At 40.4% G+C, this 26,869-nt stretch overlaps 1 protein-coding gene across 1 annotated transcript in view; it reads right to left on the bottom strand.

The window, feature by feature from the left end:
• LOC122797931 (zinc finger protein 181-like) overlaps positions 1–26,869 on the bottom strand; it is a 161,695-nt gene that overhangs the window by 43,431 nt on the left and 91,395 nt on the right. Inside the window, exon 4 of the mRNA XM_044066449.1 lies at positions 24,393–24,445. Within this exon, the coding sequence (XP_043922384.1) occupies positions 24,393–24,445 (53 nt within the window). The remainder of the gene's footprint in view (positions 1–24,392; positions 24,446–26,869) is intronic.

Genomic DNA, 26,869 nt, shown 5'->3' with positions numbered 1-26,869 from the left:
CACATCCAAAGAATGCAAAACTCTTTCCCCTTCATTTTGGGGGTTAGCATAAAAAGTAGGTAAATGTATAGATTGGTTCAATGCCACATTAGAAACTACCTTAGGCAGAAAAGTAGGATTAGTATGCAAGGAAACTCTGTCCTGGTGAAAAATCAGAAAAGGTTCCACTGCCATGAGAGCCTGTAATTCAGACACCCTTCTAGCAGAAGTAACAGCCAATAAAAAGCAGTCTTCCAGGACAACAACTTCAATTCAGCCGTAGCTGCAGGTTCAAAAGGAGGCAGAGTCAGCTTTTCCAAAACAAAATTAAGATCCCAGGCAGGAGTAGGAGGTGGGGTCTTATATTCTTTGCCCCTCTAAGAAACTGTTTAAGCAAAGGATGTGAAAATAAAGGAGGATCACCATCATAGTGAGCAGAAATAGCTGCAGCATGCACTTTTATAGAAGAGAAGGACAAACCCTTGTCCAGTAACATAGTCAAATATTGCAAAGTACAACTCAAATTAGGCAACGTGACATCAAGGCCTTTAGCTGAACTCCAAAGAAAAATCTCTTCCATTTATCAGCATAAACTTTCCGAGTAAAGGACATCCAAAACTTGTTGAGGGAGCTGAAGGCCCTCATCCTCTAAAACTGAATGCTGTCAGATGTAGGGATTGCACCCTGACATTGAGAAAATGATTGTTTTCCTGAGACAATAAGTGAGGAATCCGCGGTAATGGCCAAGGTGTCCCGTGAATTAGGCTCCTCAGCAGAGGGTACCAATGTTGACGAGGCCAATCTGGCGCTATAAGGATCATGCAAGGTTTGTCCCTCCTGACTTTCAACAGGACCTGTGGAAGAAGAGGCAGAGGAGGAAAGGCATACACGTGAAGGTTGCTCCAACTGAAGGATAGTGCATCTATTTTCCAGGCTTTCAGATGAAACAGCCTTGTGCAAAACAGAGGCAGTTGGGAATTCAGAGGAGAAGCGAACAGATCTATGTCTGGAGTTCCCCAAGCCATGGTCAACTGACGAAATACCTGAGGATCCAACTTCCATTCGTGAGGATCCACCATCTGTCTGCTCAGAACATCTGCTAACGAATTTTGTGCTCCCGGCAGAAACTGTGCTCGAAGAGTGATGTGCAGATCCAAAGCAGTTTCCCATAACAGCATTGCTTGTCTGCAAAGAGGGTAAGAATGAGGACCCCCCTGCTTGTTGATGTACCACATGACAGTTGTGTTGTCTGTTCGAATCAACACCAGTCCCGGTCGAAGTAGATCCTTGAATGCTGTTAAGGCAAACTGAACCGCCAGCATCTCCTTGATATGCAAGTGAAGCAACTCCGGGGGCCAAAGGTCTTGAATCCATTTTCCTTTGAAATGAGCTCCCCAGGCTGACCTGTCATTAATATCTGACTTGCCTCCGGTTGGGTCACAGAGAGTCCCTTGTTTAGGTGACATTCCTGAGCCCACCACACAAATTCTTTCTGAATGCAAGGGAGAATCCGAATGACAGTATCCAAATCGTGGCTGTGTTGAGTTCAAACGCTTTTGAGATACCACTGTAGCTTCCTCATATGCAGTTTGGCATTGGGAAGTACTAGAATGCAAGATGCCATGAACCCCAAGGCTTGAAGGACTGTCCTTGCAGTCAGCCTGGACATTACGGATAGCTGTTGGAAGTATAGGTGAAGATTTCTTTGTTTGTCTGTGGTAAGAGATGCCATATGAGTAGCTGTATTCAGTCTCACACCCAGAAAACACATCTCCTGTGAGGGTACTAGACTGGACTTTATTTCGTTCACAGAATACCCTAGGCATCTGAAAACTGTCATCACAAACTGCAGATGTCGAAGAAGTTCATGCTTGCCCTGAGCCAGTATCAAACAATCATCCAGATAAGGATAAATTTGAATTCCCCTTAGCCGGAGAAAAGCTATTACTGGAGCCAGGACGTTTGTGAATACCCTGATAAGCCAAAGGGCAATGCAGAGAACTGATAATGCAAATTCCCAGTCCGAAACCTCAGGAATTTCCTGCAACTGGGCCTGATAGGAATGTGAAGATAGGCCTCCTTGAGATCCAAAGTCACCATCCAGTGATCTCTGCCTAGCATAGGCAACAGCTGCTGCAGTGTCAACATCTTGAATTTCGAATTTCCAGAAAGGTGTTTAGAATGGATAAATCCAGAATGGGCCTCCAAGTATTTCCCTTTGGCACTAAGAAAAGACGGAATAAAACCCGTGCCTCTGTCCACAGAAGGAACTGCCTGTATTGCTCCCAACCGAGCAGAGAAAAATCTGTGCCTGCCCAGTCTTTGCTGATGAGGCACATCCGCATACCTTTGAAAGGAGGGAATGTGTGAAAATAAAACTTGTAGCCTCGAGTTATAATGTCCAATACCCATTTGTCTTGGGTAACCAAATGCCAATTCCTTTGAAAAGTCCCAGTTTTCCCCTAGAGGAGCTGCCAGCAAAGCAGAGTCCGCAGCTGAAGACACAGGTCATTGGGACTGCTTCGAAAGGACTGACCCCTGCCCACCCCAGCAGAAGGGGTAAAAGAATTCAAAGGCCTAGAAGTAACAGGGCCCTGAGAAGAAGCCCTACCTCTACCATGCCTCGACCTGCCCCTAGAATGAAAATCCGAAGAGGGAAAAGACCATCCCCTAGCAGGCCAATTCCTACTGAACTTAGGGGGCTGAACCTGTAAGAAGTCCTTTACCGTCTGCATAGACTTAGCTTTTTCCTCCATCCTTTTCAAAACTGATTCCACTGGAGGGCCAAAAAGAACATCAGATTGCAAAGGAGCATCCATAATGCGAGCCTTAACATGCTCTGACAAGGACTGATCTCTAAGCCAGGCATGTCTACAACAGAACTAGTAGCAGCCACCCTGGAAGAAGCTTGTAAAGCATCAAAACCACACTGCAAAGAATGCTTACCAACCTGGTCTGAAGCATGCACTAAATCCTGAAGCTCCTTACAGTCAACACCTTCAGACAAAGCATCCACTTTACATTTCAATTGACTTAGCAAATAATTCTGATACCTGAGCATATGAAATTGACAATTCAAAGCTCTCATAGCCAAAGTAGAAGAGGTATACAGCTTTTTACCCCACCTATCCAGGGCCCTAGCATCCTTGTCCAGAGGAACCGGATTCTTAACCACAGAAGCCTTAACACCTTTGGAGCCTTGAGAAATAGTTTCTGGATCAGCCCTAGGACTCTTATACAAGTACTTGTGAGCGAACCCTGTAGTATCTATCTGGTTTAACTGGGGCAGGGGCAGAGAATCTGGGTTAAGGGCAGCCTCAGAAAATACATCCTGAACAACATCCAGTACAGGGGGAATAGCCAAAGGCCTGTGCTGAGGTAAAAACAAGAATTCTCTCAGCCTTTTACGAGAATCAGAATAATCCTGGCCATCCCACTGGAAATGTTCCCTCATGGAATGCAAAGTTTCAGAGAAAGAAAAATCTTCTGGACCTCAGCCTCTGAATCAGAATAGGGAGGGAAATCCTGAAGCTCTTCCACAGAGGAATCTGACTCATTGGAAGACTGAACCAGACCCTCCAACTCTGTGTCTATCCTTCACAGGGGGGGGGCATGGAACCCCTAATTAAAGTAATCAAATCTTCAGCCATCTTTAACATGTGCTTCCTAGGAGCTGGACCCTGGGGATTAGCACCAGCAGGGATAGACTTAGATATAGAATGGCCTTTGCCTTGAGAAGGAGGAGGTCTAACTACCCTATGAGGGGAGGAAGCCACTGACAACAAAGAAGCACCCTCAGCCTGGCCTAACACAGGAGAAGCCACTTCCTGCAGTAACAAAGGCTCACCTAGACACACTGGCAAAATGTCAGAAGGAGCCACTGAAGCAGTCAGTGGTTCCACAGAACCCATCCTGTTTGGACCGCAAAGACTTCGCAAAGACTTATCTCTTAGAAGAACCAGTCGCATGTTATAATTACAACACTTACCAAACACCAGCCTAGCACAGTCCAATGTTAAAAGTAGCACAAAAGCGACACCCAACAACGTCATGCTCAGGCCCTAAACAAGGAATGCAGAGTGAATGGTAATCCCTATGAGGAATCTGTTTCCCACAAGAAATACAGTTATTAACTTTTTCTGACATCCGGCAATACTGAGGCAAGAAAAAGACAAAAAATGTTCCCAACAGGGTACTTAGCCAACTTGGTATCCGGTCTGAAACTCGAAAACCGACAGTTCCAGAAAAACTGCTTCTGCTGAGGACCAAGCGGCAAGAAAGACTGAGGTTATGGCATCGGTCATGCGCATTTGTACTGACAAGTACTTACGTCAGTCTCAGGCGCCCGTGACTGACGCCAGTTCTAGCCCCTTGGTATTCGGGCCGATGGTGGGCAGCGGAGTACCCATTTGTCAGGACTGCAGCAATGGGAGACGACGAACATCAGTCTGTACCACAGTCTGTGCACAGGAGGAATCTACAAATTTCTAAAAAAAAAAAAGAACTATGAATTAGAAATATATATTTTATTTATTTATTTCCAGTTTGATAACCGGGGAGGTCCACTGGGCTCATAGGGCCCGTTTTCAGTGGAGGTTCGGGGAGAAAAGATCCACATTAAAAACAATTGCACAAATTAAACATTTAAGACAAGCAATTGCACAAATTGCAATTAAAACAAGAAAGCAAGGAGGAATTATACATTTGTACAAATTGCATAGAATAATGCAGAAAAAAACACAAATGAAATACATAAAATAATAGTTAAATGAGAAGTAGAGGAATGAGGAGGAGAAAAGAATAAAAAAAAACAGGTAGAGGAAAGGAAGAAGAAATAGAGGAAGATTCAATTTACATTCAAGGTCAAAGAGCCATCTGCATGTAGAGCCATTTACAAAGAGTAGGGATGGGAACTTATATACAGCATATACATAGAGTGAATACAGGGGAGAACATTCATTATATGATAGAAGCTGAGGGTTGGGGAGCTGTGGAACAGAAGGATGTAGAGGTGCTTGAAGGAGATCATGTCTAGTTGACATTAGTGGAATTTAGGTAGGAAGAATACAATTACATTTCCAGTTTTGGGAGAGGTGAGAATGTGAAGAGGCTTAAAAAAGCACTACTGTTCAGGTGTTAATAGGACTAATGGCAAGGTACACATCTAGGTTTCCTGGGTAAATGTGTCAAGGACAGCTGACCAAAAATCTAGTTCTTAGGTTCATAGTCTAGTACTAGGCTAACTGCCCTTATGGGCCATTTAAAGCATAGCCAATTACCTCATATGAGAATCAAACCCTGCACCCAATGTCTTTAAGGTAAGCATCTTACCATTATGCCAACTTCCCACCAAGTATGCACTACATTAGTGCCACAACTTACTGCTGACTTTGGACAGTCTCAACAAAATGTATTTGCCACATTTTCTAGCATAATAAAAGCAAATATTCATCAGTAAATATATAAACAATTGGAGGTGTTAAGATTACAGAATAAGAACTCTTCTGGTACTACAAGGGACAAAGTTCAATTCTAGTTTTACCTTTCTGTGATCTTTTGCAGTGCTGCTTTAAAACAAACACATAAATTATTCACAACAAAGCATTTCCAGTAAAGCTTTTAGTGCACTCTGCATCCTCCAGCTTTAACAGCTTGTCTCTGTCCCCACCAACACAAACTGCTGAGATCAGAATCAAGAGTATGCTGTCTGTTACAAATCAGGATCAGATGCCTACCAGAACCATATCTGTCAACCTTTTAGTGCAAGAAATCTGGACAAAGGTCAAAGGTTGAGAAGGGGGGGGGGCAAAGGACCAAAAATAGAGACGGATTTTAAATATTGCTCTTATAAATGTAGAAAGTTGCTACAGTAATACATTTTGTGTTACTATGCATTTTCTGAACGACTTTAAGTCTGAAACTCAAATGGGTGTCATTATTTAGTGACTGCAGTTCTCAGATCACCACAGTGATTTGCCAGAAAACCACAAATTGTATGAGGAAACAGACCAAAAATAAGAGGCAAAAATCTGGACAGTTGAGAGGTATGAAGAACCGATCTTTATTTTACAAAAGTTCCCTCCGCAGCTCCCTTCAGAAGAAAAGCCCCAAGAACACAAACTATGTCATTCATAAACAAAAAGCCAAATGTCACAGAAAGCAGTTTTCTCATTAGCTCAGTTCTTACCTCCAATTTCATGATGCAGTACACTATTCAGAAAGTGAAGCAGCTACTGCTTGCAATGGATACAAATCAGAAGAATGTTAAACAGATACACAAATCTAAGTATTTCTGTAATGTCTCCACAAGAAACAAAACTCTCTAACTCAACTTTCCACAAGTACTCACTTCCTGTCCTCCTGTGAAATACATCCCCACAACATGCAGGCAGACTGATTAATATTCATGACATAAAGCTGTGAGAATATGGAAGGAGGGAGGGGATTTTATAAATATTTAATGAGATGGGCTGGCTCATTCAGCTTTGACTTCACATTGCTAGTTGCTAGGAGTCAGTAACAAGTTTATGAATTTCTGCTGCATGCACAACATACTTCTCAACCTCTTAGTGCATGAAATCTGGACAAAGCCTGACAAAATGGGGAACAAAGGCTCAAAATAGAGACATTTTTTTAAATATTGCTCTTATAAAGTTAGAAAGTTACTAGAGTAACAGGATTTGTTTATTAAAGGATTAGAAACATAAAACTCAAATGTTATGCATGCCATTATTTAGTGACTTCAATCCTCAGATCATCCCAGTGATTTGCCAGAAAACCACACATTTTATGAGAAACAGACCAAAAATATAAGTCAAAAGTCTGGACATTCTGCAAAAATCATTCTGGATAGTTGAGAAGTATGATTACAGAGTCAATCAAGATTCATGCAGTTTTATTTTCTTGCATAGTGCTTCTGTGCAGGGGTGAAGTCAGTAATTTCCATTTTGTACTCACAAATGCTTATTGCTGCTGCTCCAACCTTTCTGGCATTTAAAAAAATGGGAACATCACTCATGTTGCTGCCTCCCCAAAAACAGTGTGTAATGTTTTCAGCTGTTCAGTCATGATGTAAGTAGGTATACAGACTGGTCAGAGAGTTGCACATGGGGGAAAGTGAGCATACATTTCCTGATGGCAACAGCTACACAGCTGACAGGGCTGCCATGGGGTGGGGGTGGTTAGTGAATACTCCCCAGCAGCAGTATGGCACTGCATCAGCATCCTTGATGTCCTCACTGGCCCTGGATAAAGGGTGTGCTAAGCCAGAAGGAGGACAAGGAAAGTCCAGTGTGCACCTACTAAATGACAAGAGCAATTGGTGGCAGCTGATAGATAAAAGAAACACCCAGCCATCTTTAACAACTTCTGCAGTGTCAGTCTCCTTATATTCAGAGATGATTTGAGATGGATCAGTAGCCTCCACCCCATGATGATTCTATAGCAATCCAAGCACCGCTACATATAGCCAAAGTTTATACCTACTATTTCAGTTGTTGCACAGAGGCTTACATTCCAATATGTTACAAATTCAATGTAAACTTCTGGAACAAACCTTCTTGTGAACCACAGCTATATTATATCTTTGCTCATTTATGCTTTGATGACTGGATTAGTACCACTAGGCTAGCAGCCCCTTTTCTGGGAGAATCGGAAGTGGTACTTACAGTGACCAGAGGAATTTGGCTTGGGTACTGGGGGAATTCCCCTACTCTTTTCCACAACATGCTGTGGTATCTTTTACATCCACCTAAGCTGCCATTAACTTATACATATGGGACCTCAATTTAATGTCTCATCTGAAGGATGCCAAATTTAGGACTTAAACTGTAGAATAAAAGAAAAATGCTCATAGCCGTAAAGATTAGAACAAAACATCATTGTGGTATAATTGACCTCCAAAGGATTAACAACAAAGTCAGGAGCAAAAGCAAATACTGCACTGCTAATTATGAACTACAATGAGTATGTCAGCAAAGGGTAACCACAAACGATTTTGTCATGTAAATAAACCTCAAAAATAATATCCAGCATTGCAGGGGTCTTCTCTGTACTGGAATTGTCAACTAAAACCCTGAAGATACAGCTAATATCCTTGTAGATAAATTAATCTCCAACTTCTGCCCTCTGTCATCTCAGAATTTTCCAGTAGACAGTACTTAGTCCATGCAGTAGTAATTAACTCTGAGCAGATACTCAAACCACTCTCCACAACTGAATACAACAATTATATGGATCAAGATAACAAATCTGTCTGTTTCTTGGTTGATATGAAACACAACCTATCAGCATCCTTTGTTACACTATTCACCCACAGCTTCCTCACTGGCTACCTACCAGAAGCCTGGAGAGCAGCAGTAGTAGCTCCCCTAGACATGGGAGGCCCCTCCAGAGACCCTGACAACTACAGGCTATCAGCCTGACCAGCATCATGTGAAGGTAGTGGAACAGATTAAAAGGGAATCCAAAAATAAGGACATAAGGAACCAACAGTTCTTAGATCCCCTACCAATTTGCCTTTGTTTAAACTGGATCATGATTATCAAACATAAATTACTATTCCAAAGGAGTCACAGAAGTAATAGATGAGGTCATCTTTACATATACAGCTTATGTCAAGGATTTTGACTTGATATCCCACTCCGACACTATCAATAAACCAGTCAAACTCAGTGCAACCCACTGGATTTCCAGCTGGCTGGCTGATAAACACCCCTTTATTAGAGTTAATGCACACTAGGTAACCATTTGAAATTCTGAGACTAGTTAGTGTTACTCTTGGAGTAGCAAAACAAACCAAAAATTCAGATTTACACATACCGACTTCAAGATTGTCTTTCCTCAAAATATTCCTTTTCTTTGAGGTATGATGATCTTGGAGTTGGCGTATATAATTTTATGGAGTGGGGGAGTTTGCATCCCACATTGAAAGGTACGGGAGGCTTGCAACCCTGAAAAAAAAATTAAAGAAGAAATGGGAAGCTTCATATCCACTGCTCTCTTATTTTCAGACTTTTTTGTCATCCTGTGTCTTGCTATTGCTAGTCTCAACAGTTCAATAGGTATGCTCTGGTGCTCTGTTTTGGGACCACTTCTATTCAACATCCAACTTGCTGATGGCAAATCTGACAAGAAAGGCCTCTAGCTGACCAGGTCCATGAATAAACTTTGGAAAATATCACTGCCATTAACTCAACAAAGTAAGATGGCTCACAATCAAACAAGGAGCCGACCTTCTATTAGGTACTTCATTCACAAACATTCACCACTCAGTCCACTTTTGGCTAAACTATATTAAAAAAGTCTCCATACAACTTACCCCACTACTCTCACACAGCACCCTCTGTATTCCCAAATCCTCCCTCCAGTCCACCAGTATAGGATCAAGCCTCACAATTTACCACATCAGCAAACTGCCATACATAAAATAGTGAGCCATATCTAAAATGGTAATCTGCGGGTTTAGCTACCGTAGTGGTAAATTAAAGGAAGAAAAATACTAAAATAAACACATATTTAAAACAGTGTAAAAATAAGATAAAACCACAAATAAGTTAAAAATTCAACAGAAAATTGAACAAACATTGTAAATAAGACATCACAACCTTCAAACACATTGTATAATAAAAATGCTTAGTGACAACATATCCTTATCCGTACTTGAAATTAAATAAGAGCAGAGCAAATAAAAGTTTTTAAAAACATATTTTCAAAAAATATATATAACTATTCAGACAGTGCAGTGGTGCAGCAATAAGGTTGTTACCTCACGACAGAGAGGTTCTCCAGTTCGATTCTCAGCTGGAGTGCCTTCTGAGCAGAGTCTGCATGCATTCATGTGGATTTCTTTGGGTACTCTGGCTTCCTCCCATGTTACAAAGGCATGCGTCTGGTGTATTTTTCCCCGGGCCTCCACTGAAAATTGGCTTCATTCCAAGTTGGACTTCCCTGGTAAGCAAATGTTAAATAAATAAAAATAAACTATATATAAACAAGTTAAACAGTCACACTCATAATGATATTAATAATTTAACATATATAAAAGTGGGAATAAGATTAAAAGTTTATTGTAATACGGCTTTTAGTTATAAAAGGCAGTTAATAAAGTAATTTAAGCCTGGCCAATTGCTTGCATTTAGGCGAAGTTGCCAATACAATTCCCAGCAACAACTCAGATATAACCCATATCTACGCATTGGTTCTTTTTATCTTTGTTGTTTTTGTTTTTATAGAGGAAGTTCCGAAAGATGAAAGGGGTGATATGTGGGAAGCAAAGATTGAATATTGTGAGTTATACTGGCAAATAACATCAGAAGCTAATAGATATCCAGGAATAAATAATGGTATTTCTCTTGCACCCGTTCTTAAAATGAGGGCAGTTAGATTACAAACAAGTTAAATGTATTATATAAAGTTGTATTGTAGGGCAATGTTTTTTTTTTTTTTTTTAGGTATTAATGGATTTTATAGTTGGTATGGGATTATACACAGTCACATTTTATTCATATATTTTATATACAATTTTCATTTATTAATATATATTATTATATTTATATTGTATATATATAATTAATATATTTTATGTGTTTTATATGGATATAGTTTAGACATCCTGCCTATTATGTAGTACATGCTTGGTTTAGAAATTAAATGTATGCTTGCAATTGTACAATTTGTCCACTTGGGGGTAATATTGGTTCGGGAATGTGGTACAATGAATATTGAACCAATGCGTAGATATGGGTTATTATTTTATTATTTATTTTACATTTGTTGACCGGGCTAGTCTAGCTGGAGATATTTCCATTTTCAGTAGAGGCCCGGGGAGAAAAGCTCCACATACTTAATAATAATATATAAAAAAAGCAATAAGAGGCAATGCCACATACATTAGGAAGGAATTAACGTAACATTTTAAAGTAAACCATCGGGTTAAAAATGTGGAAGATAACATTTACATAACATTTATTAGCAGAGTAGTAATGTAAAGGAAGAGAGAGAAGATAGGTTACAGGCTAATAGTAGAGTATTAGTCAGGGTTACAGCAAGGGCATAACCATTGAAGTTTTAGGTGATTTTTAAGATTAAGTTTGAAGAGGGGAAAAGAGGAAATAGAGGTTAGGTTGGATGGCAGCATGTTCCATTGCTTACCTGTGGTGGTGGAGAACAAGGAGTCACCAGCTAAGTTGTTAGATTTGGGTATATAAGCTAGGAGTTTATTAGAGGAGCGTAGGGAATGAAGATTATTATAGGGTGTTATAAGATTGTTTAGTGTAGGTGTGTTGTTAGGAAGGTAGAAGATTTTGTGAGCAGTTGTTAGTTGAGAGAATAGCAGAGCATTTTGCAGTTCAAGCCAGTCTAGCTGATGTAGGTTAATGCAGTGATGGGTTCTATAGGGCTTACCAGTTACAAACCTTGCAATACTGTTGTAGGCTTTGGTAAGTTTGTTGAGATTGTTTTGCTTTAAATTGGTGTAAATGGGAGAAGCATACAGGAGGGTAGAGAGTAAATGAGAGTGGGCAAATGTAGTTCTTGCTTTTGGGGTGAGGAAGAGTCTTATCCTATACAAGCAGCCTAATTTTCTGTTAACGGACTTAATGGTGTTATTAATATGATTGTCAAAAGTGAGTTTATTGTCTATTGTAACTCCTAATAACTTACAGGTCAGATCAGGTGATATAAGGGTTCCATTACTAGCTAGGATGGAGAAGTGTATGGGAGGGGTCTTGTTGTTGGGAGTAATCAGAAGTAATTTGTTTTTTTTGGCATTCAAGAGTAAGCACCGTTTTTTGAACCAAGCTTCTACTATGGAGAAGACAGTTTGGCTTAGAGATTTCAGCTCAGGAAGAGACTTTGCAGAACAGATGATAGTAGAATCATCAGCATACTGTATGCAGGTGGATTGAGGAATAGCTACATGAAGATCATTTATGAACAGAGAGAAGAGAAGGGGTCCGAGAATAGAGCCTTGAGGAACTCCTAGTAAAACAGGGAGATATGAAGACAAGTGATTTTGCCACAAAACAGCTTGTTTTCGGTTGCTGAGGTAAGACTTGAATCAAAGGATAGAATTAGAATCCAGAGAGAGGGATTGTAGGGTATTTATAAGTAGGGAGTGATTGACCATATCAAAGGCTTTTGACAGGTCAATGAAGAGTGCAGATGAGAGGTAGTTATTGTTCCGGTTGGTGTTAATAGTATTGGTGAAAGATAGAAGGGCAGTGGTGGTGCTGTGAAAGGGTCTAAAGCCATGTTGGCAGCTGGCCAGGATGTTATTTTTAGTAAGGTAGTCTATTAGCTGATGATGGATACATTTCTCCATGATCTTAGCTAGGGGTGAGAGTAGTGCTATGGGCCTATAGTTGGAGTACTCATTAGAGTTGCCTCCTTTATGTAAGGGAATGATGTGTGAAATTTTCCAAAGATTGGGGATAGTGCTTTCAGAGATGGTACGGTTAATGAGAATAGCTACAGGATGAGCAATTGCTCTGGATGCAAGTTGAAGGTATTCGGCTGGAAGGTTGTCATCAGAGGGTGTACAGGGTTTTAGCTTGTGAATTAGTTTCTGGATAAAGGAGATTGAGATGGGTTTTATCTTGAAAGTAGGAAGATTGTCATGTTGGGAATTAGGTAGGTTAGTGTTTGTAGAAGTTAGCTGTGTGGCCAGGGTTTGAATGGTCTCTGTAAAGTAGGTATTGAATGCATTGGCAATTTCTAGATTGTTTTTGTTATCTGACTCTAGGGGTGGAGGGGTACTAGAGTGGCCGGGCTGAAGAAGGTTATTAATGGCAGTCCAAAATTTTTGTGGATTCTTAGTGTGAGACTGTTGAAGTTTACTGTAATAGGCTTTTTTGTCAGACAGTATGGCTTTTTTAGTAGTATTACGCAGTTGTCTAAAGTTCAGGTGTTCTGAGACATCTCTAGTTGCTCTCCATTTAGCCCAGGATTTGTTTCTTATAAGTATTTTTTGTTTTGTGTCTTTTGAGAGCCAGGGAGCAGATTTGAACTTTATCCTGATAGATCTTTTGGGTGCGTGGGTATCTAGTATTGTTAAGAATTTGTGGTTAAAGTAGCTGACAGCTTCATCTAGTGGGAGGATTTTTAGGGGGTTCCAGTTGCAGGCATTTAGTTCCATTTGAAATAAGTCAGGATTAAAATGTTTTTTGGTTCTGGCAGTAATAAACTTGGGAGGTTTGTTTATGTCGTTTTTGTGCCTGATGATATACGTGGGCAAATGGTCGCTGATATCATCTGGCAGGGTTCCTACTTGATAGTTTTCTCTTTGTTTATTGACTAGAATCCAGTCTAGGATGGTCTCTTTGTTGTTGGGTTTGTTGATTCTAGTAGTGGAGGTAATAGTTTGTTTAAAGTTATGTAGGTTGATATAAGAAGAGGGATTATTATTGTTGATACTATACCAGTCAGTGTTGAGGTCTCCTAGAATAATAGTTTCTTGTGGGTATGTTGAGGAAATCCAGGACAGGGTATCTTCTATATTAGTAATGTTGTGGCCAGGGGGTAGGTAGATGCAGAATATATATATAGCTTTGTTGGAGTTGATTTGAAATTTAGAGATTAAGATTTCAGCTGAGTTATCTTGGGTTGGGTTATGGGGTATAGAGGATTATATTTGAGTTGTTGCTATATACATTCACCCATTAGCATTCAATTCATCAAAGTGGTGGGATCAATATATTTTAAAAGAGTAAAAGATGTTATCCAATGCAAATGGAAAAAAAGTAAGAAAAAGTTTTGAATATGGTGTGATTAACATGGCTTTTGCCTGGGTGTCAGTATTTGTGAGGTATGTTTACATATTAATGAGTTTTACAATATTCAGATGCCATTGGATAATTTAAATGTTTAGGTTAGTATATAAGTGACGCTAGTAATTATTTGTCTGATGAAGTCTGTATGGAATAGATGAAAAACGCGGTGATTCGTTAAGCATTTTGCCATTGTTGTCAGTTACTTAATAAATTCTGATTTTTACGGTTGGAAGTCCGGCGCTTTGTTTTCACCTCCTGCAGTGCGTTTATTGTTGTTATAAGTTCATTTTCGCATTTGTATCTCCTCAAATCTGGTCTGTGAGTTGCCTGTTACTTGTTATAATTTGGGAGACTGAACAACAAATGCAGTCTTTAAACATCTCTATTTATTTCTTTAGCTTTCTTTAGTACCTATTTAATCAGCTACCTAAGAGCATGAATGGTTGAATGATTGAATTATGAGGTTAATGATGGGTAGATAATGCAGTTACAGCATGTTTATGCTCTGCTGGAGTTATAATTAAAGGACAGCAACTGGCTAAGCATTACATTTCCTCATCCCAGACTGTATTTCCCTTCTTACAAAGTTATCCTACTATTACCACATTATACAGGGTGGGGAGGGTGGCCTAGTGGTTAAGGTGTTTGCCTTCCAAAGACAAAGTGCAGGGTTTGAGCCTCACAAGGGTTAATTGGGTAGGCTTGCAAGGGCAGTTAGCCTAGTACTAACCTATATAAACGTGACACAGTTTTCTCCCTTTATATGGCATTTACATGACATTTGGACACTGCAAAATACTTCATCGTTTCCATGATGTCCTGACTGTTTCAGGAGGTTTCTTGCCATGGTAAGTATAGCAGAAGGTGATACAATGGGAGATCCACTTGGAGATATTCTGTTTGGAAACTGGCTTACCTTCAGATTCTAAGGCAAAAGAGACAAACAGTTGTTCTGTTTCTCTGACAGCTTTAGTTCTGTCATGGTAGTAGTGAAGTTGCCTGTGCACTTCCAAGGAGTGAAGAATTCTTTCTCCCTGGTTTTGTGGCTTAGGGAAAAAGATCAGCAAGTGTATAGCTTGGTTCAAAGAGATGTCTGTGACCACCTTGCGCATAAAGGAAAGATTGGTTCTGAGTGATACCTGTCAGGTTGGAAAATAAGAAAAGGTTCCACTGCCATGAGGGCTTGCAAATCAGAGACTCTTCTAGCCAAAGTGATGGCTAGCAAGAGGGAAGTCTTCCTTGTCAAGAATTTTACCTCAGTGGAAGCTGCTGGTTCAAAGGGAATAAGGTCAAGTTTTCCAGAACAAAACTGAGGTCCCAATGAGGGGTTGGCTGTCTCCGGGGGGGGGGGGGTGTAATATGAAGCACTCCCTTAAGAAACTATTTCATTAAGGGGTGTGAAAAGAGAAGAGACAGAGAAGGAATGTGGGCAAAAATAGCAGGGGTATGAATCTTAATGGAAGAAAAAGATAACCCTTTGTCTACCAGTAAGGCTAGGTAACTAAGATAACTGAAATGTTGGATGAAGCAAGGCAGAGGCCTTGCTGCTGACACCAAACAGAGAATCTTTTCCACTTGGCAGAGTATTTTTTTTTTCTGATACTGGGTCTTCTAGATTCCTTGAGTATGTCAAGCACTAGGCTACTTGGAGTAAGCTCAGAATAGGATTTTGTTAAATTATCCAGGCTGAGAGTTTGAGAGTTTGCAAGTTGGGGTGCAAAAGTTTGGCCTTTTCTTGAGTCAGGAGGTCTGCTCTTTGGGGTAATTGCCAAGGATTTCCTGTAGTCAAACTCAGAAGAAGTAGATACCAGTGATGCCTGGGCCAGTCTGAGGCTATCAGGATGACCCTTGGTCTGTCTTCCCTGATTTTTAGGGGGACTCTTGGAAAGAAAAGCAGGGGAGGAAATGCATAAAGCAATGGGTGTTTCCACGGGAATGAGAATGCATCTGTCTTCTAGGCTGTGTGAGTTTTGTTCCTGGAACAAAATCTTTTTACCGCACCATTTTTGTTGGTGGCAAAAAAGGTCAATTTGAGGGGAGCCACACTTCTGAACTATGTTGAGAAATGTTTCCTGATGCAGTTGCCACTCACGGGGATCTATCAAGTGTCTACTGAGGTGATTTGCTAATGTGTTCTAAGCCCTAGGTAAATACTGAGCCATCAGGTTCAACCTCATGGAGTCTACAGTCTCCTAGGTCTGCATTGCCAGATGGCAAACTGTGTAGGAGTGGGTGCCCCCTTGTTTGTTTAGGTACCACATGACTGTGGTATTGTCTGTTTTGACTACTAGGACCCCTGGTTTTAATTGAACTTTGAAGGTCACTAGTCCCTTCTATACTGCCATCAGTTGCTTTTAATTTATGTGTTTTTGTCTGAACTGGCTTTCCCATTTTCCCTGTGCTAGGAGGTGCTGAAAATGGACTCCTAAGCTGTGCCCAATGCATCCATAGTTAGGGTTTGTCCCTGAGGGATGAAGCTGAAAGGGAGACCCTGGTTCAGTGTACATGCTCGTACCCACCATGCCAGTTCCTCCCTGAGGCAGGGGAGTAGCTGAATTTCTGTCTCTAGGAGCTGTGAGTGTTGACACCAAACATTTTTGAGGTACCAGTGAAGTTTCCTCAATGCAGTCCAGCCAGAGGGATCATAAGACTGCAGGATATCATGTAGCCCAGTGCTCTGAGGAATTCCCTCGCTGAAAGACATTGCCTTTGCATAATGGTCTGAACGTAATGGGTCAGAAAGGCCACCTTGTCTGGAGGAAGGAATGCCTTCTGGAGGGAGGAGTCCAGTAGGGACCCCGGGAATTCTATCCTGTAGGTGAGCATAGTTTGAGATTTGTCTAGGTTTATGGTAAACCCTAGGGAAGAAAGTAGGTTCTGAGTGAAAGCCAGATCTTGAGGAGGTTTGACTGACTTGTGGATTGTACGAGCCAATCATCCAAGTATGGTTAAATTTGGATGCCCTTCATTCTGCAGAATTTGATGACAGGGGCCACATTGGATAAAATTGTTAACTTTATCTGACATGAAAGAAAAAAAACTGTTCCCCAATGGGGTATTTAGCTTTAGAATATTTCTCACTCCAGTGCAGTCAGACCGATGCACTTACAACTGCTTCAGGCTCAGACAGCAAGAAATACTGATGTAATGGTATCACCTGGCTCCCTTTATACCCACACATACTGACATCAGGGTAGTGCATCTGCATACCTCTCAGCTGTCCCTGATTTTCAGTGACATCCCTGATTTTGACTCAAATTTTAGCTCTGTCCCTCTTAATCCCTCCTAAAACTAGTGACTTTTGGAGGAAAGGTAATGAATTACACTTAATGAATAATGACAATAATTAAAAGTTATAGACTTCTTTTACTTCAGAAAATGTGTATTCATTCATATGCTCTAATTCTGTTAATGTTTCAAGTTAATAGCACTAATATTTTAAAAGTGTCCCTGATTGTCCCTGATTTTTTTCTTGACTTGTCCCTGATTCTGTTGAAATTTGTCCCTGACTGGTTGAGAAGTCTGTGCATCTGCCAGCCTACAGAGGAAGGAATTTCTGGTAGTCGGGCTGGCAGAGGAGCTCCAAAGCAGGAAATCCAATAAGTCAGGAATGCAACAGTGAAAACATGAAGAACATCTACTTTTTGTTTTTCAAATAACTCTCCGGTTGAAGTTTCTGAAATATTATTCTGTGAAAGATTATGGTTACTGTTGTATTATTTTAGTTCCTCTGTCACTTTAGAGCATGCAGCTATGTTAATGAACCATCATACTGGGATGCTGTTTGTATTTAACCCTCTACTTCGGATCCTCCATGTCTCAGCTGGGCTACCACTTTAGTTTGAATTTACTTCCTTTCTGGGTTACTGAACTACATATGTATCACTACATTATACAGCTGAGGTGTTTCACTGTTATACTTACCATGTTTGGGAGATTAAGGTGCTATGTACAGTATATGTCTGAGATATTGCTGCAGACAACAGTTATCACAGCTTCCTTTCCTACATATTTTATTTATTTTATTTTACATTTGTTAACCGGGGGTCTCTGACTGAGCCAAAAAGGCCCTTTTTCAGCAGAGGCCCGGGGAGAAAAGCTCCACAAAGAAAAATTACAGACACATTTAGTTATTTAGACATAATCAGTATACACACAAATTACAAGAGACATGTTTATACACTGCATCATACCAAATGACATTTTTTTCTCAGTCTCATAATTCTCCCTTTCTGGGTTTAAATAATTCTGTTGCATATAATTTCAAAGTACTTCTACTCCAGTTTTCTCCATCTTTACTGCTGTTGTTTGGTCTAAATATGTTGTAAACCAAAAAAGGCACTGGAGACCTGCCACCACAACGAAAGTTTTAATCCAAATCAAGATGTAACGATCACACAGCATTTAAAAAGTCATAAAATGTTAACATTGTAAAACCAATTCCCCTTACGTTTTCGTCTACTAAAACTTCATCAGATAGGCATGTACTTCACAATTAGTCCCTTAAATACCTTTCCTTCTTCAAGTTAACCAATAAAGTGCATCAATCAATTAGTATCTAAAATACAGAATGAGTATATCTGAATGAATGTAAATACATAAAAACAGTCATAGGTTCATAGGTTCATAGGTAGGTACTAGGCTATCTGCCCGAGGGCCAGTGGCGGCTCATGCTTTAGGACTGCAGGACTGCAGCCCTCCCACTTGTAAAATGGGTTCCCCACCTGTAAAATGGATAAAATAAATTCCCCATTCCCCCACCATAGAACATATTAAAATAAAAATTCTTGGACTCTGCGCATGCATGCTTAGTTCCTGACTGCTGTGTTAGGCAGACCAGAACTCCAAGCACACATGCTCAGGCATTCTGAGCTCCAGACTGCTCTGTTAGGCAGTCCTGATATGGAAGGCAGGAATCTCCGCCCTTCCAGCCCAGAGGTCTGTGCAGTAACAACCGCACAAACTGGAAGGTCACCGGACTGCATTGCCCGTAGACTGGACCAACAGCAGGAGGCTCCAGCCTCCTCACATCTCACGTGAGACCCAGCAGCATGTGTGGGCCATTATGGAGGACCAATCAGACTGCAGGATTGCTATGGAGGAGCTGGTCTGAGGACAGGTGATCGCTGCAGAGGACGTAGCTGAGTACAGAGACAGGTAGGGTGTTTATGGAAGACAGAGAATCTGGTGTGTGTGTGTGTGTGTGTGTGTGTGTGTGTGTGTGTGTGTGTGTGTGTGTGTGTGTGTGTGTGTGTGTGTGTGTGTCTGTGTGTCTGTGTGTGTAATGCCCCAGTTGCTTCATGATGGTGGGTAGAGAATGAGGCTTGAACAGGCTTGAACCCTGTACTTTGGGCCCAAGTGACAAGAGCCGGAATTCCCTACCCACCACCATTTGTAAAACATTTGCAGATTTTTGCCTCTCCTTAAAAACTGCGGTGGTGGTGCTGCAGTAGCGTTGTCACCTCATAGCAAGATGTTGTCCCATTCGATTCTCAGCTAGAGCATCTTCTGTGTGGAGGCATACGTGAATGGGGCGTGCCTTCGTTGAAGGCTGTGTGTCAGGGCTGGTAACCCAGTACGTAAAAATCCACTATTAATCATTAGCGGACCGGAGTTCCGCTGTGGTGACCCCTAACCGGGAAAAGCCGAAAGACACAAACACAAACATTTGTTCTGTTCCTTATAAAATCTGTGGTTTCTGCATTTTTGTTACTTAACACAGCCAGTGGTGCAGTGGTAGCAGTGTTGCCTGCCAGCTATGGGTTGTTTGGTTTGATTCTTGGCTGGGGTGCCTTCTGTGTGGAGTCTGCATGTTCTCCCTGTGTTTGTGTTGGTTTTCTCTGGTGTCCTCAGTGGATATTTGTCCCCAGGTTTTGGACTGTATTCCCCCATTATTAGCTTCGTCCAGGTTTTTTGTGGCAAGGTTGAGAGCTATGGTGATAACTGACCTTACTGAATATGTTTGGGGGCTGTATTCCCCCATTATTGGCTTTGTTCAGGTGCTTTGTGCTAAGATGTTGACAACTATGGTGAGAACTGAATTCACTAAATGGTAGCCATTTAAGTTTCAGTCTTCCTTTCTTTCATAAAAATGGATGATTTGGCATAGTGGTATATTGCTCTGGATGTTTTGCACTGGGTCCTGGGTTCAATACGTGGCAGTGAAATGTATGGTGATAACACAGCATTTTATTATAGTAACTTTCCAACATTATACAAGCAATGTTTAAAATGTGTCCCTGGTTTTTGGGCTTTTGTTCCCCCCCAAATAAATTTTGGCTTTTTCCAGATTTCTTGTGCTGCAAAGTTCAGAGATATAGCTGAGTGTCGAGTAGATTTTACAAGGAGCTGAGAGCTGCAGGGGAACAAAAGTTTAGTGCTGTGTATGCTGAATCTGCTTACATTGTAAATAGCACAACAGGTAGTGTACTTACTTTTGATGCAGAAGGCTGTGGGATCTACTCCCACAGTAGGTAGATCCATTGCTGATATTGTACTCTGTTGTAAAGGGGATGGATGCTGCAGTTCTCTTCGGCGAAGATACCTAGTAACTATGAACCTGTTATCAGTTTGCCATCCATACCCTATTGTGATATTACTAGCATTATCATTTTTTTAATACAACATAGGCAATTTATTCCTCAAGGGCAGCAGGCACTTTATTTGTAGATGAAACAATGACATATAAAGTTGTTTGCTAGCAGTAACCTCTTCATTAGTTAACAGATTTCTTTAATGTGGAATTATTTAGATGACTTTTACTTCTTCAGAGATCATGCATATGTACTGATACTGGTGGACTGTAGAAGTTTGAGTGACTTTTATGATGGAAATGTTCTGAATTGGGCAATTTTGTCATTATTGGTGTATACATTTTGTTTCATTGTTTACTGGAAAAATGTTCAAAACAATAAATTTAAAATGCCCTCTAACAACTGTACTGCATTGTACAAGGAATATAATTTAATACAGTCAGGAAGGTGTATCAAAGAGCATGTGCATGTTTTATGTTCAAGGGGCCTATGATTTGAAAACAGCCCAAAATTAATCTTTATCTGCCACTGGCAAAATGTATTTTCTTTGAATGTGGGTTTCAATGCTGTTTTAATGAATGTGAGTTTCAAGGGCAGAGAAGTTTTAATGCTAAGTCTATTTTCATTGTGAGACTGCATTGTTTTGTTTTGCAGACATCTATTAGGGTTTATGCAGTAAAATATAAAATAAAACTTTCAAATGAAATCCATATCATCGCAGAAGTAAAGCAGTATGCACATTACAGTGTTTATGGCAAATGGAGCAAAATAACCAAGGAATGGGACATTGGAATGGCTGCAGGGGGGACGCTCCATTCGACCATGATTTTTTGAGGGGGGAAGGGCAGCAGACTCAGACAGCCCCAGCTGAATTATACCTCTCAACTGTCCAGAATTTTGCAGAATGAATAGATTTTTGCTTCTTATTTTTGGTTTGTTCCTCATAAAATTTGTGGTTTTCTGCCAAATCATTTAGGAATGAAGTCACTAAATAATGACAGACATTGAGTTTCAGACGTCATAACCTTCAGAAAAATGCATGCTAAAGCAAGACCTGTTATTCTATCAACTGTCTTTTTAGTACTGTTTGTATGTTCCCCCAATATATTTGGCCTTATCCAGATTTCCTGCATTAAGAGGTTGAGAGGTACATGCAAATAAATCGCTTTATAGAATTAGGAATATCCAAACCTCTCAACTGTCTCCAGTTTTGGCTCAAAATGTTGCTCTCCCCCTAATAATCCCTCTGCAAAATGGAAATTTTGGAAGAAAACATGGAGGGTTTACAATTATAAATAACTGTAATGATCAGAGTTATAGATTACTTGTATTTCAGAAATGTATGCAGATGCTCTTATTTTGTCAGCTGCTCAAGTTAACAGTACTAATTGTAAAAAGGTGTCCCTTCTTTGACAGGTTCCCAGCTGTATTGTGTGGCAAGTTTATCTTTTTGCATAACATATTTGGTCTGTTTTTCATAAAATTGTGGTTTTCTGGCAAATTAGTAGCAAATCATTAAAGATTGAAGTTTGAAAATAATGGTAGACAGACATTTGAGTTTCAGATTTCATACCCTTCAAAAATTCATACTAATGCAAGACCTACTACTATTCTATTATCTTTCTAAGTTTATAAGAGCAATATTTAAAAATTGTCTTTATTTTTGGACCTGTGTCCCACTTCTATGTATGGCTTTGTCCAGATTTCTTGCTCTGAGGTTGAGCGGTATGAGCGTCAGAGCCATCACCATCAGCCAGAGACATTTCAAACTGTGACCTACTTGTTGCACTCCACTCCCCATTGTAGTGGCTCTGGATGTGTCCAAGCAAGGCAAGGAGCAGTTATGCAGTGTAAGTGTGCAGAGTATTCCCCCATCCAAGGTAGACCACAAGTACGACCGTGGCTTTTCATCTGTCCTTGATTCTGCAGAATGTTCTGGTTTTCTGTCATATTTTTATACTGTTGATTTATGCTTCTTATTATTCAGAAAATGCATGCTGTTGCAGTGCCCTGTTGCTCTGTATTAAAGTAGCAATGCTTTAATGACCATCAGGTAAGCTTGTCAGAGATTGTAAGATGCAAGTAAGCTTTAGTAAGCATACTGTTAAAGAATTACCAGCATTGAAAGCCTTTTCACTGTTGCCATGCAGAGAATATTTACATAACTAGATAACGTATAAGCCTTAGGTATTGAAATGCATATGACAGTATTTGTAATAAAGGACAGGATTACAGTATTTTCAGAAGCTCATTACATTTGTTGGAGACTTGCAGTCATCTTTTGTTGGAGACTTGCAGTCATCTTTGCAGGCTTTACCCGTAAACTAAACAGGATGCCAATCTATCATGTGTGGTCCATAACTTGTGCAGTAATCCTTTAAGCAATTTATCTTGAGCTTGTTTCTTGTTTGCTGTTCATTTTTTACTTTGATCATGTGTTCTCCATGAAACAAGTAGATAGTTGTTGTCAGGCAGCAGATCTTTTTTGGATAAGAAACATTTTTACAAGTAGGGGTATCACAGAGATTGCTACATTCAGCATGTTACTTGGTACTTTAATAAAGCTGAATATAAATTATAATTACAACTGCAGTGCAAGGAGAAGTGGTTTGAGTGGAGTGCTGTTTGTTTTTTTATAATTGATTTTGACTGGCATTCCAGTAATGTATTTAAAAAGTAATTTATTTTTTCATGCCTCACAACCTTTGTGTTTCCATCTAGATATTAAGTAAGTTGTCATGTAGCCAATGCATTGAAATATTTTTTTCTTCTACACTTCATTTTGTCTTGATTGGACTCTCATAATGATGGTTTGGCACCCAGGGCAGCATATTTAATTAAAGTTCCAGTTGTTGTGGTTTTGAAAATAGCTCCACCCCTTTCTAGTTGGCCACACCCTTTTTCCATTGTCCCCACCCATTCAGCTGTCTCCTGCAGCCTCCCTTTAATTTGAAGTCACCAGCCGCCACTGCCAAAGGCATTTATAAGCCTAGCCAGAGTGTGTCGACTTTCGCCGCTCCATTGATTAATTATCTGAGCCTCTGTCAAGCAGAGCCAATGAAGTGATCCCAGGGGTGTATTTTCTGTTATCCATCCACTCATCAAGGCTTCTCTTGAAGAGTGTTAGTGAGGGACTCTGCCTAATGTAGTTAGGAATTTTGTTCCAAAGCATGGGGAGTCTCTGTGATAGGAATCTATCCCTCCAGGGTGTTCTATTTATTGTTGTGGTGAGGTTTAGCTCACTAGAGCGCATTGCTCGCAATGACTTGGATTTCTTTAGGTGGAGCATGTCCATCAATTCTGAGTTAGACATGACTTTGTAAGTCAGGCAGAGAGCACCTCTGAGTAAGTAATATGCCACTGAGTACAGCCGGAGTTTTTTCAGTCGGGCTGCATAGGACATATGTTTGAGTCCAGTAATCCTCTTGGGGAGGTGCTTTTGTCTAAGCTGTTGGAAGTGTCTTGTGAGGTACATCCCAAATGGGGCATTGTACTCTATGATGGGTCTGATGAGTGACGAATAGAGGGGTACTATAACCCCTTTATTTTAGATGCGAACCCCTTAGTAATTAGATGGGCCACATAGAAGGATTTCCTAACTACTTTGGCAATAACAACAAATAGTAACAACTATTTGGCATTTGAGGGAGAAACATATCAGCAGATAAAAGGGGTGGCGATGGGGGCCCGCTGTGCCCCGGTGTACGCCAACCTAGTCCTTCTGTCATGGGAGAAAAGCCACATTTTGTTATCAGATTTCAAGAAACATATTTTAATGTACAACAGGTTCCTTGATGACATTCTGATCCTTTGGAAGGGTAGTGAAAGTGAAGTCATTGACTTCATGGCTTACATTAATCACACTACGGAATTTTTTTAGATTTACATATACATGGAGTAAGATGTCTACTAACTATTTAGATATTTCCATTTTCAAGCAAGAAGGGAAACTTGTGAGTAATATATTTAGAAAACCAAGTTTCTCCAACTCTATGTTACACTTTAAAAGTTGTCACCCCTTCCATCAGAGGAAAGGGGTGATCAAAGAACAGATGGTCCGACTATCAAGGTTGGTTAGCAGTGATGAACTGTTTAAGAAAGAGATGCATACCTTGATAGGTTTATTCATGGAGAGAGGATACCCATTGAACTTACTACTGAGAACTAAAAAGGAGATTTATAGGAAAAGGAAAACTCTGTATATTCCCATACTTAAAGGCATGGGTAATACAGCATTAACACAAGGAATAAACAACGAAGTGACTAGTTTAAAGAAGGATAGCCTTGCCTTTGTGTTAAGGTTTAACGATAAGGCTAATGAGTTTTGTGACAGCATAAGGACCAACTGGAATCATTGTATTAACACACAAACTAGGAATCTGTTGGGTGGAAGTCCCAAAATTGTTTTTAGTAAGGGGAATAACATTAAAAACATTTTGGAAAGGGAGGATAAGAGATACTTTAGATCCTGGATGAGCAGATGTGGCAACTGTAGTGGCTGTAGATACATAGCCGAAGGGAGTTACATTTGTGTAGCGAGTTACGGACGTACGTTAGCATGCCCTGGTCTGTGCAACTGTAACACAAAAAATTGTGTTTACATAGCATTGTGTGCTACCTGTGATGCATACTATATTGGTATGACTACCCGTAAGTTACGGGAAAGAATTTGTGAACACAACAGATGTATAAGAAACAGGGATGTACACAATGCTTTGTATTTGCATAGCAGGGTATGTGGTAATTTTATTAGATTTCTGTTCTTTATTATAGACAGGGTGATGCCCTTTTCTTTTGGTGACATCAGTAATAGGGTGGCTGTGCTGGAATCTGAGTGGCAGATGAGATTGAATGCCACCAGATTTCCAGGTTTAAATGACCACATTTCTTTAAAACCTCATTTAAAGCTGAGAGCCAGTGCAATATAAAATGTTTAAGGTGTGTGTCACACATTAAACAATATAGGGTAAGTGTATTGTTGATAAACTACAATTATTTTTATTAATTGTTCATTTATGCAGTATGAACATAAAATATCACAAAATGTAGTTTTGAGTTTTAAATTCAAACCTAAAATCTTGTGGGTTTGGCATTATGGTCAATTCATGTTTAAATGTTTTTTCATGTGTAGATGGGTCAACAAAGCTGTATATTATGTATTTTACCAACAATTTTATTTTTACTATTGTGAAGGATATTCCTTTAAGGAATTTATTGGATAATTGATTGATTGTGTGAGTTAGGGTGTGTGGATGTGTATTTAAGTGTGAATGAATTGTTGTAAAACAGACTCTGATGATACCAGCTTGGCTGGTGAAAGCGCTTAGTCTGTGATTGTCGTTGTGGAATAAAAGAATTAAACCTTCCTGTTTGGTGTTCCTGCATCCTTGGATTGCTGTGGTGGAAATTGTTACGAATTAAGGTTGTGGATCCTGCTTTTGGTTTCCTGGTTCTTCTTTTTGTACTTTGGCAATATGATTGTCAAAGGAGAGATTACTATCTACCTGAATCCTCAAATCTCTTATAACCTCTTCTGTATTAAGGGGGCTGCCGCCTATGTGGTAATTCGTGGGTGTTTTGTTTTTTCCAAACATGATGACTATGCATTTTTTGGCATTTAGCTTGAGGCCATGACTTTGACACCAGGTGTCTGTCTCAGTAAGGCCTTTTCGAAGGATGTCTGTGTCAGCCAGAGAGTCAATTATGGCTCCCAGTTTGCAGTCATCGGCGAACTTGGCTAGCCATAGTCCTCCTGTGTTTGCCTGTAATTCTGAGAAATATATACCGAACAGTAGGGGTCCCAGAACTGAGCCTTGCAGGACACCACTTGTGACTGGTTTAGAGTCGGACCTGGAGCCTGCTATTCTTACCATGTGAGTTCTGTCTGTAAGCCAGTTGGCAACCCATCTTGTGATGTAGGGGTTTATGTTCAGGCTGGTGAGTTTTTCTATAATACCCGAGTGAGGAATGGTGTCGAATGCTTTGGCGAGATCAAGGTAGGCTGTGTGAACCACCTTTCCCTTGTCTATGGCCTTGGTGACTGTCTCGAAAAAGTCAACCAGGTTTAGTAGGCATGATCTGCCCTTAACAAAGCCTAACTGGGTCGGGTCAAGTGTTTGGAGGTTTCCAATGTCTTTGTTAATGAGTTCTATGATGATGCACTCCATACCTTTGCAGACCAGGCTATTCAGGCTTATGGGGCGATAGTTACCAGGGTCAGTTGTGGCCCCTCCTTTGTGGAGCAGAATAACCATTGCTGTGTGCCATTCTATGGGCACGTAGCCTGTGGAGAGGCTGAGGTTGAACAGCGTGTTTAGGTGGGGGGGGGGGTTAGTTCATTCTGTACTTCGTACAAGACACAGCCTGGGACACCATCTGGCCCCATTGATGCTGTGTTTTTGGCTTTTGAAAGGGCTATTTTCACCTGTGCTTCTATGATTTCTGGGACACTACACTTTTCCGGTATTGTTGCGGGCCCTTTTGAAGGTGAGAGGGAGGTGAAGTGTGCAGTGAATCTATCCGCCAGGATGTTGGCAATATCAGTAGGTTCAGTATATTTTGTGCTATTTTGCACTAGCTCAGAGCATA

The sequence above is a fragment of the Protopterus annectens genome, chromosome 3.part1, assembly GCF_019279795.1.
Source record: "Protopterus annectens isolate FY-2018-M chromosome 3.part1, PAN1.0, whole genome shotgun sequence".
Lineage (NCBI taxonomy): Eukaryota > Metazoa > Chordata > Ceratodontiformes > Protopteridae > Protopterus > Protopterus annectens.
This window is presented reverse-complemented; position numbering and strand designations above follow the sequence as displayed.